The 12,826-nt window shown below is 43.6% G+C and overlaps 1 protein-coding gene across 1 annotated transcript in view; it reads left to right on the top strand.

Moving 5' to 3' along the window:
- The window catches only part of Mical2 (microtubule associated monooxygenase, calponin and LIM domain containing 2), a 206,680-nt gene extending 194,167 nt beyond the window's left edge, over positions 1–12,513 (top strand). The window contains exons 29-31 of the mRNA XM_077798174.1: positions 7,078–7,177; positions 9,337–9,410; positions 12,329–12,513. Coding sequence (XP_077654300.1) covers positions 7,078–7,177; positions 9,337–9,410; positions 12,329–12,513 — 359 coding nt within the window. The remainder of the gene's footprint in view (positions 1–7,077; positions 7,178–9,336; positions 9,411–12,328) is intronic.
- Positions 12,514–12,826: the final 313 nt, after the last annotated feature.

Below are 12,826 nucleotides of genomic sequence, written 5' to 3'. Positions count from 1 at the left end.
GACGCAGATATTATAAGTATTTAGGAAAATATAAATTCAGTCTACAATAAACTATTTTAAACTAATAAAGTATCCAACTTAAAAAAATCTGATAATATTGAAATTAGAAAAAGATGAGGCATAAAGATGCTTTTATTCAATGTCAGCATAAATTGTCACACTTTGGAAGATGAGTCAGCTTTGTGCTGTTAAGCTGAACATGTGCATACCCTACAATTCCAGAACTTCATTCCTAAGTGCATCTTCCAAAGAACCTCTTGCCACATGGACCAGAAGATATGTACAAATGCTCATAGTGACATCATTCCTAGGAGCAGAAGTCTAAGGGCAACCTACATTTCTATTAACAGGGAAATGGATCATTTGTGGCATTGTGTGAACAGTATACATACAGCAATGAAAATGAATGAACAACATGGGTGCATTTGTGCAAAGTAATATTGAATTTAAAATGAGCAAATTGGCCAGAAGTGGTGGTGATGGCACACACCTATAATCGCAGCAGCTCTTGAGGCTGAGACAGGAGGATTTCGAGTTCAAAACCAGCCTCAGCAATGGCGAGAGGCATTGAACAACTCCGTGAGACCCTGTCTCTAAATAAAATACAAAATAGGGCTAGGGATGTGGCTCTGTGGCTGAGTGCCCCTGAGTTCAGTTCCTAGTACACCCTCAAAAAAGAGAGAAAATAAATGGGCAAGGTAGAGAAGAGTACATATAGTGTGGTACCATTTCAATCATGATTAGTAGTAAGAAAAACTAAATTTTAAAACGATAAATTGAAATATAGTTTAAAGATTTTTTTTTAAAAAAGCCCTCAAACGTAGTTTAAGGAGGGAGGATTAGAATTGTTTTTCACTGAAAGCCTCCAGCCCCAAGAGTGGAATCATGAGCTAGGTAGTAGCTTCTTGGGTTTGTCAAGACTGAATCAGACCAGACCCTCAACCTGGCTTCCTGGGTTGTCATCATATGTAAGGAGCCTGCAGGGCAGATGTTCCAGAGCTCTGGGTCCTGAAGTCTATTTCAGATTTCAATAAAATAAGCTCCCAGATGAGCTAAGAGCTGACCAAAAGGCAGGGGCTGAACCCCAGCTAAGCTCGGGGAAATGCCCTGATCAGGTGACTGAGGGTCCTGGCTACTATGACTCTAGTGTACCCTGCCTCCCACTTCCTGCTTCCCATCTTCAGTAAGAATGCCAGGTGCATTATAACAAAATTGCAGTAAACACTGAATTAGAACTTCTCATAGATGCTAAGGAGGTAGACAAATCACATCCAAAGAATTTGAGAGTTTCAAACCAGACAGAAAACAAGATTCAATTTGGAAAACCACACACTAACACCCAATCAGAGAAATACTCAGCAATACCTATGAAAGAAAATAGTTTAAAAAATCATGACTTTTTGCCCATCTGTTCTGGTATTATTCATTCAGGAAAAAAGTTATTGATCATTCATGCCAATCACCTAAGGTAAGCAGGGACTGAGAAGTACCAGGCTTGGTGATTTAACTTGATTGTGGAGAGTTATTGGAGAAATTTTTCAGTAGGGAGTGACATGATTTGCTTTGCATTTTTAAGAGCACTCTTGGGCAAAAGTGGATCAATCTAAATGACTCTACTAATAATAAAAAATGGTTTGGGGTTGAGTTTTGATTATTTTGCCATACCAAATGGAATACTGACATTTTGTCCAGGAAGAGGCATGATATGAGGGCCCAGGAGCAAATGAACAGCAGGTGGACAGTTAGCATCACCCTGCACTGGAGATCAGAAGGAAAGAGGAAGGGTTGGATCCCTGGGCCATCTTATTCTTAGCCAGAGGTCACTTGCCTTCTGGTGACACTGTTAGAGCTGCAACCTGATTCCTTGATGAAGGAGTCATAGTCCTGCTCTGAAAGGACTCTCAATGCCACAACAGCAGCCATGGGATCAGTTGGAAATATGGGTGAGAAAGGAATCTGCATGGGCACAGGGGACTGAAGCCTTGTCAAGCAATGTTGATGGTCCACTCAGTTATGTGACCTTTTCATTTACATGAGGCCAAAAACATCATTGTTATCATCATCATCATTATTTGGGTACTAGAGATCGAACCCTGCGTGCTTTACCACTGAGCTACATCCCCAGGCCTTTTTATTTTTTATTTTGAGACAGAGTCTCATTATGTTGCTGAGGTTCTTGCTGGGTTGCTAAGGCTGCCTCAAACTTGCAATCCTCCTGCCTCAGCCTCCTGAGTCACTGGGATTATAGGCATGCACCACTGTCCCAGCTTATTATTTAAGATTTTTTTTTTTGTTAACCTCAAGTTGTCACAGACAAGGTTTAGCCATATATAACCAAATAAAGGACTGCCTTCTAGCTGAGTTTTAAAGGTGAACAGAAAGTAATTCTTATGGAACTACAAAACTGGAAGAAATAACAACGTGGTAATAACAATGGCACAATTGCCTGAAGGTTTACTGTGTGCCAAGCAGCACTATGCTAAACATTTTGCATATATTATGTCATTTAATACTCCTAACCAAAGTATGAGATAGTACTATCAATATGCTCATTTTCCACCTGGGGAGACCAAGGCCAAGAGGCATGAGGTTCTTTGCCAATGTCACACATTCCTAAGTGGCAGGACCAGGCCTGACTGATCTCAAAGCCCATTGGCCTCCTCACTCTACTGTATCTCTAGCGAGAGGCAATGCTATCTAGACTTCATCAGGACTCACTGTTAGGGTCTGTAAACAAGTCAAGATGGCGCCTGGCATTTTGCCAGAGGGAGTGGTTTGTAAAGTAACACCAGCAAGCCATTAAGTGTGGAGATTTCTTATTGGTTGACTGCTGTATCTAGTTTATGTTAATTAAGATAAGCTGTGTGGAATGGATATATACCCCTCCTGTCCTACAATAAATGGCTCCCACTCCTGCTGTATCAATGTACACAAGTTGTTTGTCACCCCCTGGTTAGTTTGCTGCAGCCGGACTGCGGCAACTCACAAGGACGGACAGACAGAACCCGATGGGTGACAATGAGTTGAAGGAAATCATGGAGGGATGGTTCTGTGCTTTGTTGGAATTAAGAGCAAGACCCTCCCATATCCAGTGCTTTGGGAAGGCAGATTCCCTGGAGACCTGCACAGGATTCCATGTCCAAAGATCTCTCGGTGATTTTGACTACTGAAGAAAAGAAAACGCTAAAAAATGAAGTACAGCCAATAAAATTGCAAACTATTCTATTGATAAAGGAAAATTAATTTGAGCAATTCGACTCAACCTGGGTTTGTTCAGTACAGTGTCAATGGAAGTCGGTGAGCAGTACAGGGCACTTTCTAATGCACCAGATTTTAGAAGGATGCATAGGATTGAAAAGGGGACTGTGTAATCCAGGATAAAAAGTCTGGCTAGAACTGGTAGGTATAATGCCGCAAAGAGGCTGAATGTGAAAAATAACAACAAAAAGTACTCTAAAGATGGTAAAATAGTCCTTTAAAGCTGTTTCTTTTGGATTGAGCATAAGGAGAAAAGCATAGGCCCAGGCTTGTGGCAGATGGTATCATGTTAGACGATGAGAAAAGGCAGAATTTTCACTTCTCAGCTTTTCTGTTTTCTCTGTCAAAGAAAATGGTTCTTAATCTAGAAACATTAAACAAATATCTAGAAGAAGGAATTGAATCTGGATAGATGATGAAACCGGAGACCTGTGAATTTGGGTCCCCAAGCCCAGGTAAATGGTGGTTCATGTAGACAAGTGTCTAGATGTAGTATTGTTCAATTAGAATTTTCTGGATAAACCAAGTTTAGCTCCTGCTATGGAAATAAATTACAGATGTAGCCTAAGATTTTCAAAATTATAGAGAATCCCAAAACCAAAAGACTAGAGATAAGTACATTTTCCACTTTTCATGTCAAAAAAAATGAACTCTGTTCCTTATCAAAATTCTAGAAAAGATTATTAAAGAAATTTGTGAGGCTTTAGAAAAAATTTAGAGAATATTTGGAACCATGGTAATTTACAGAGAAGCTGTGAGAAGCAAATGTTATTTCATTTTCTATATAGAATTTTTTAAAAAATGAAGGTATTCCCAATAAATAAATAAATGAATAAAATGAAGGTCCATCAACAACTAAAATACACACTCACACACACACACGTTTAAAAGATATGTCCTGCAAAATTAGAAGGAAAATTATGTGGGCTATCCTCAAATGACAAAATAATAATCCAGAGGTACCAGCTATGAAACAAAGCCAACTTCAGTGAATTGTGAAACCTGTGTTCAAATAACTGAAGGTCTTTCATGTAAAATATGTAGTTATGTGTCTGTACAGTTCTCCAAATGGAAAAACTGGTATCAGTAACTAGGAGCCAACCCATTAAAGGCCAGTGGAAGGAAGCTTTCAGTACTCACCTACATAGTCATGCAGTGAGCTCCCTGAATAGCCTGGAACTCCCTTGTCATATGGAGAACCATAGTAGACAATGAAGTGATCACCTTCCAGGAAGTGGGTAGAAGGAAATAGATATCGGCTCCATGGCTGGACCACCTGAACCTGAGGGTTTTACTATGTGCATTTTATGATTGAATAATTTCTGTTGCCATTTATTGAGCTTATTGTACATGCCAGGACTGGGTCAAGGGCTTTGTGTGCATAATCCTGCTGCAGCTTCACAAACTGAGACTCAGGGAGGCTATAATAAGTACTCAAGTCCACACAGTGGTAGGTAGGAGAATAAAAGTTTGACCCCACATCTGAGTCTAAAAGTATATGCTCTTAACTTTTAGGTTATATATGATCTCTGCTTTGTGCACTTCATTCTTTGATTGACACTGCCCTTGAATGCCCTGTTCTCCACCTTCTTCTTTCTCTGGTAAATTCTTGCTCATTTAGACTGAGCCTACTGGCTATGTCCTCTCTGAAGCCTTCTCTCACTTCTTCCATACAAGACACCACTTCCCCCTGTGTTCCCATAGCAAGGAGCAGGTGACATCTATTTGGATATGTAGTGTTAGTTTTCTCCATGAACTGAAAGCTCTCCATTTTCCAAAGAGCTGGATCCAATATTTATTCATTCTTATCTCCAAGCACCACAATGATTGCCCAGGAGATATTGGTATTCAGTATGTGTCTAATTTTGTTCATTCACTCAAGATACTTAAGAAAGAATAACATCGTATTTCCCTCCCTCCTCTCTCTTTCTCCCCTTGAACCCTTCCTGGATAAAGCTCCACACAGCATTCTTGTACTCCACCACCTTCAGTGTACCTTGGTGTACTACAGACCACCATAAAACTGTCTTACCCTCCCCGATCCACATCTCCACCATCTTCTTTTCTTTCCCTCTTGTCCTTCCCCAGGCTGTTCCCTCTTCTTGAAAATGCTCTCTTCCATCCTCATTATTTCCTCCCCAAAGTAATGCCAGTTGAGACCCCAGCCCATCCCCTGACCAGGATGGCCCTGCCTCTATGTTCAGAATGCCTTTTGATGCTTGGTTGTGACTGTTTCCTAATATTCTACTTTATTCTAGTTCTTTGAGGTCATCTGATCCAAAAGATTGTCTAACAAGTATTTTTTGGTAGGCATTATGCCTTAGTGGCTCCAAACTTCTTGTAACATGTAGCATATCACTGAATCCCCAGTCCTCAAGACAGAACCTGACATATAGAAGATACCTGACAAACAGGTGTAGATGGATGGAGGGGTGGGTGGATGGATGGATGGATGGATGGATGGATGGATGGACAGACCAGAAATCAAGTTTTGCATCCTAGCTCCAGTTTGTCCATAAAATGAATATTTGGGGGCTTCGCGTATGGCATATAAATCTCTTGGGGCCCCAGTGTCCTTATCAGTAAGAATGTGGTCAAAAAGACAAGGAGAAAAGAGAACTATTTTTCATGAATTGCTTGCTGGGGGCAGGGCAGTGTGCTAGGGGCACATGACTTCGGGGGAAGGAGACAGGGACATACATAGCAGTGAAAAGCCTGAGCTTAGGTTAAGATTCATTTGTGTGTACAAGACCTAGCTCTGTCACCTACTGACTATGAACTTGGGCAACTTGCCTGAGTCGTCTGAATCTCTGTTTCTTTGGCTATCCAAATGGTGATGCTGAGAGTCTCCACTGCTGAGTTCATCATGAGGGTTGAATGAGATGCTGCCAGTAAGGATAAATAGCAGCTCATTATTATTAAATTACACGTTCATCTTATTATTCCAGTTTAGCTAAGGGAGAAGCAGAGGCTCCAAGATGTGAAACAACACGCCCAAACCCTCCATCTGCATTGTTTTCCCCTCAGCCGATGGGACCCTCCATTATAAATCCTAGAATAGCCATGAGTTTTGCCATACAGTGTGTGTCATCATTTCAGGGAGCAAGATTAAAAAGCTACTTCTCAACCCTGGTCAGCTTCTAACACTGCAATATCTCAAGATTTAGTATCCCACATTGAGAGTCTAAGAAGCAATGCTAACCTAATTATTCTTCTGTTGAAGAAGGTCATAGGTCATAGTCTAAGTGGCCAGAATGTATGGATCTAATTTTCTCCATATAAGAATCAAAATTAATATTTTTTTCATCATTAGCTTTTCTTCGGACAAAAAAAAATCAAAATGCCAATTACCACTCCAACAATCAATTGTGATGTGAGTGTCCCTGCCTCGTGAAGGGAGCCATACACCACCTGGGCACTCAGAAGGCAGTTGATTTGGGGGAAGAAGAGAAGAGGAAGCAGCAACCGGCACTAGGAGTCTCTAGTGGAGGTGTGATGTACACACATACATCAGTTTTAGGGAGTATGGGAGAGTAGGCAGGAGAAGTGTCCTTTGTAGTAAGACCTTATCAAGAACATGACCTTGGAAGCTGAAGTGGTCATGCCCTAGATGTTCAAGAGAACCTCCCCCCAGAGCCTGCCCAAGTGGGTTTTATTTGTTATGCCCATGACCTCGAGGCATCAACAGGGTGCCAGGGAGCTTGCTACCTGCAGAGCCCTTCTTGCTACAAACATGGCCCGCTAAAGTGGCTCCAAAGCAGTTTGCTCATGGGGAGAGAAACGCCAATCTAACCCATTTGCCATTGATTTCTTAAGCAGATTCAGGGACACAGGATGAAGCACAGCTTTTGCAGGAATGGTTTAAGCTGGTTCTGGAGAAGAATAAATTAATGCGATATGAGTCGGAGCTGCTGATCATGTAAGTAAGGCAACATTGATAACAGCGAGACCGAAAAGCAGAGGGCTGGGGGGTGGCTCACCCTCCTCGGTGGAAGTCCCAGGATTTTTTCCTCTTTGTGCATAAAGAGTAGTGATTGAGGCAAATTGATATTTTATGTCTTGCATATCATGCTGACATTAGTGTAAAGAATCTTCCGTTGTCTGTTCTCCCCGTGGCGTCCTATGGCTGAAATAGATTTCTTCCTCCAGGAAGGAGCTGGAGGCCATTCCCTCCATCCCTGTCACCCATGCCTAGGTTAAAAGAGCTGTCACACACCTGTGCTGGAGCACCACAAGTGGCATGGGAGCTTTCATCTGTGCCATCTGGTTTCATTTTTACTTCTACCCTGGGAGGTCACCAGGGAGACTTTTGGGGGGGCCTAATAAACACTACCACTCTTCCCTGCCTGAGTTCTGAACCAGGTGAGAAATAAACAATAGAGTCAATGGATGGAACATCAAGTATCACCTTCTATCAATGGCTAGTGTGGCCAAGTACGAGAGCCCAGATGAGTTTATTAGGGCCACAGTAGTACATTCTCACAAAGCAGAGGGCTGACAACAATAGAAACTTATTTTCTCACAGTTCTGGAAGCCAGAAGTCCAAATGGAGGCATTGATGGGGCCATGTTCCCTCCAAAGCCTCTAGGAGAGAACTCTTCCTTGCCTTTCTCACCTCTTGCAGCTCCAGGCATTCCTAGCCTGTGGCTACACCTCCACACTATCTGTTTCTGTCTTTACAAGGCCTTCTTGGTGTGTCTGGGTCTTCTCTTCTGCCGCTTATAAGAAGACTTGTTCTTGGGTTTGGGACTCACTGGGATAATCCAGAGGGTACTCATTTTAAGTACATCTGCAAAGACCGTGTGTCACACAAGTGCACATTCAGAGCTTCCAGGGTTCAGGATATGAATACATCTTTGCCGGGGGGGGGGGGGGTCCCCCATTCAACCCATTATACAAACCAAACCCCAGCATTAGACATATTTATCTACCTGATCAAAAAAGGCAGTGGACTTGTTTACTCCTTAGGGGGAAGGCTTTTATCCTTGACCCTGGGATCTCAACCCCGGGGTGATATAGCTCCAGAGGCCATGTCTAGACACATTTTTGGTTGTCACTGCTGGGGGTTGTTACTGATACCATGTGAGTAGACGACAAGGATGCTAAACACCCCACAAGGCACAAGACAGCCTATCCCCCTACCAATAAAGAATTATCCATCCTACAATGTCAATAGTGTCAAGGTGGAGAAAGTTGCAAGGCTCCGAGAAACTGAGAACCCGTGTTTGCTGAACAGGCTGAGCTTAAAAGCGAACTGAGAACCCTCAATTCTTCTTTCTCTATAGTCTCTAGGGATTATATGACTTTGACTAGGATCTGTTAGCATTGCCACATCTGTCTGGGTCCTCAATTTTTCTGAGAGCTCTAGAGCAGCAGCTAGAGCTCTAGAGCAGCAGCTCTAGAGCTCTAGAGCCTCTCTCATATGTAGGGACCTTCACAACCACTCTGCTATCAGTAGGGTGATCCCAGGCACTGAAAAATCCCAACTGGCTTCACCAAGATACAGCTTCTGGGTTTTGCTGTTGTTGCAGTGGGGAGACTGAGTTCCCAGCACTCTAGCATGGCCACTCCAAAGCCTCACCGACTCTTCTTTAGCTGCCTAAGTTTGATCTCCTCCACCTGGACCCAATATCTCACTGCTTACTTTTTTTGGTTTTCTTATTGACCACAGTCAGAGACTTGAAAGTTGTTGGAGGTGATTCTTGAAACCATATTACACCCAAAGAAGACAGAGTTCCCAATAGTCATCGCTCCTCCCCTGGACTCTTCTCGGCACCGTTTCACTGTTCTGTCTCCTGTCCTTCCTACAGGGTGGACTGATGCCTTCCAAGAGCATCCTGAGAATCTATCATAACTTTCAGCTACTCCCTGTGTCTCTTGGGTCCAGCATATCTCTAAACCCTTCTGAACACCTCTGGTGATCCCAGCAGCAGCCAGAATTCCAATTCTGAGATATTCAAAGACCCCCATTTTAATAAGGTTAATTGTAGTAGCTGTTGTCAATGAGTGTTTTAGTCAGTGTTTCTACCCAAATTCCCTGTCTTTACTACCTGAACATTTTTTTTCATACCTACCCAGGGCCCAAGAACTGGAATTAGAAGATCACCAAAGCAGACTGGAGCAGAAACTAAGAGAGAAAATGTTCAAGGAGGGTGAGTATGGTGATATGTTTTGGGCCCTGATTAAAGACATTTTGTCCCTTGAAGGACATCAAGTACACCAAGAACACTGCAATCCCCAGAGTAGAGTGCTTTCCCTGTCCTGCACGACCATGCAGCCTGAGAGGCAGAGGAGAGTGCAAAGCCAGCCCCACCTTGTGTCCACCCCACACCCCCCAGAGCAAGTCCCCATTGGGCTTCATCCAGCTAGGCTGAGAAGGAGGCATTTCCCCATGCCACATGCCTATAGGAACAAAGTCATTCATTCACCTCTTTGTTCACGTGTCCACCCACCCACTTAGCAAACATGTACTGAGAACTTCGTGTGGACCTGGCACATGGCGAGAGCCACCCCCATACTCTAGGAGTTTGTGAGCTCACTGGGGAGGCCAATGTCCAGACCAGTCACTACAGTGCAGGATAATGCAGAAGGAGCCACAGCAGGTGCTTTGGGAGCACAGAGGAAGGTGGGTCTTGTCCTGCCAGGGACTAGAGATGGTAAACACTCCCTCAGCATGGGCCAGGCTAAGGCATTGCCCGTGAGGAAACCATTCTACCCTGAAGGAGGGGGAGTTGAAATAAACTCAATGGACATGATACACTGCAAGGGCTCAGATATGTCCAAGTCAAGCCTCAGCTGAGAGGAATTATTTTATTTTTCTATGTTGTTTCTTAAATAAGGAATATCAACACATGAAATACTAAGTTAACATGCCAGAATGAATCTGATTTATACATCTGCTAAAATTTTTTGATTTTTCTGTTTCAGGCTAGTAAAACAAATACTGCCAAAGGCTCATTAGCCACCTTTGATACCTTTTTCTTTATCTTACTAAGAAATGAAGGTCAGAGGGGGCTGGGGTTGTGGCTCAGTTGGCAGAGCGCTCACTTAGCACATGTGAGGTGCTAGGTTCAATCCTCAGCACCACATAAAAATAAATAAAATAAAGGCATTGTGTCCAACTATAACTAAAAAAAAAATTTTTTAAAAAAGAAAAGAAATGAAGGTCATAATCCCCACGACTCAGGAGGAGAAGCAAGAGGAGGGCAAATCTGAGCCAGCCTCAGAAACTTAGTTAGACCCTCTCTCAAAATAAAACATTTTTAAAAAAGAAGTGAAAGTCAGGCATTTTCTCACTCCTCTGATATTTACTTATACCCTCCCCAAAAAGTAGACTCTTGATATTGTCCATCGCTGACTCATCTTCCACAAAAGAAATGAAATGAGAGCTCTTATCCCTCTCTGATAAACTAGGTCTGATGCAGTCTTTAAACGATCCTTGTAGGAAATGCTCAGTCTCTCTGGGATGAAATGCTAAGTCTTCCCATGGCTTCCCCTTCCTCCTGGGTTTCTCTGCAGGGTCAGTGCTGTCATTAAGGGAGAGGCAGCTTTGTGCCCTGGTGTCATAAGCATCTGTGTGGGGTGCTCTAAGTCCTCACAGAGCTGTGTCCTGTCATCGGGTGCCGCTCTCTTGCTGGCACTTGCAGTTAAGCTGTAGGGGTGTTGTCACTCACAGCCTGGCCATTCTCTGGGTATGCTCTGGAATTTGGTGGCATTCCCTGGCTCACTGGGCCTCACCTGGGCATATCCTCCATCCAGTGTGGTCAGACAGCCTCCCATAGTCTCTATTGTCAAGTCACTTTTCTCTCTGCTGGGGGAACCTGTGGCAGACCCACTGGCCAGCTACCTAGGGCCACTTTAGGGGACGCAGTTGCTTCTCTGCTCCACCACTCCGCTTACACCACACATAGCAGGTGGAGATCTGGGAGCCACACTAAGACACTTCCTGTGCCCTGTGTTTATTCACAGTGGCACCTCCTGAGCAGAGTGGACTGAGGGGCAGGACAAGAGTCCTTCCACCCCAGTGTTCCAGCAAAAGACATTCCCTGCCCCCTGTGGAGCTTCTAGGTCCCAGAATGGAGAGATGGGGACACAGAGCTCTCACCTTCTGCCCTTTCTGTCTCTTCTCCTTCCCATAGAACATGAGGCACAAGGGAATAGTACTTCTCTACTTCCCTCTCATTGCATCTGCCTGCTCCCTGACCCAGCACTAAGCCCCATGAGAGACAGCCGCACTTTCTCTACCTGGGATGGGACTCCTCCTGGTCCTGAGTGCATAAGTGGGAAGGGCTGAAGGAATTTAGAAAGGCTTCTCCCTTGGCAATAATCTAGTTGGCAAGTTTTAAATCTGGCTTTAAAATCCTCTGTTGAGTGTCAGAAAGTCATTACCACCTGCTTCTTAACTTGCTCTCTTCTCTAACAATCCTGTCTCCCCTGGGGATTGGATGCTTCGTGCCAATTAGGGACAAGGTTGTCACTCGGAAAGGCTGCAGGAGAGAGCAGAGTCCATCTGGAAACCTGATCCTAGGGCAGTCAGGACAGTCAAATCTTACTTGGCTTCTGTGTGGTGTCTGCTCAAAAGGCTGCAACTTGTCATTAAGTGCAAAGGACAAAAGGATTGTCATCTCTGAAAGAAACAGCAGACACTGACACACACTGTCCATGAAGAGACTTCTCTCACAGATTTCCTTGCTGTGGTTCAGATATGTTTATGAAAAACAGACCTGTCATTGTTTTGTTGGTTTCTTTTTTAGGCAGGAGAGGAAGTTTGGGGACTTGATGGGGCAAGGCACATTAACTGCTTTTTTTTTTTTTTCACAAATGGTATTTCCCTGGGCCACGAACATACCCTCAAGATGAAATCTGAGCTGGCTACCTTGCACAAAGCACCGGTCTTTCTAATCTGTGGCTTTAAGGGCAGTTTTTTGGTATTAAATTTGTTTCCTTGTTTTCCTCCATCATTGAAATGAAAGGGCAGAACAAGTCTATAACAATCGAGAATGTTCATGCCAAGAGCTCTCCAGAGTCCAATCTTACCTGAGGCCTGACGGTTTTCTTTTTTTTCCTGCAGAGAGCCAGAAAGATGAGAATGATCGCAATGAGGAACAAAAAATACTCACCGAGATGATGCAAGTGATTGAGCAAAGGGACAAACTCGTGGACTCCTTAGAGGAACAGCGTGTCAAAGAGAAGGCGGAAGACCAGCACTTTGAAAGCTTCATCTCCTCCAGGGGCTGTCTGCTGAGCAGGACATGAGGCACCAAACTTCTCCCTAAAGCCAGCCCAGACCACCACACTTTCTCATCCTGGATTCAAAGTTAAACTCTACTACGTTTTTTTTTTCCTTTTAATTAAAATTCTCTCATATGAACTACAGCTTCCCAAGGCTTTTCCAGAGACGATAATGGAAAACAAAACAAAACAGACTTTTGAAACTGGCAATCAGTGTCAGCCAGGCTCTGATTGGAGGTATTCTTGGCGGATGACCAGTATTGTTTTCCCTAAAAAGTGACACAAAGACCTGAGTTTCTAGCTGCTTTTATCATTTTTCTCCCAATTCATTGAGTTA

The sequence above is a fragment of the Urocitellus parryii genome, chromosome 4 (genome assembly GCF_045843805.1).
Source record: "Urocitellus parryii isolate mUroPar1 chromosome 4, mUroPar1.hap1, whole genome shotgun sequence".
NCBI classification, from domain to species: domain Eukaryota; kingdom Metazoa; phylum Chordata; class Mammalia; order Rodentia; family Sciuridae; genus Urocitellus; species Urocitellus parryii.
Note: the sequence above shows the minus strand (reverse complement) of the source record. Positions and strands in the feature narration are given on the sequence as shown.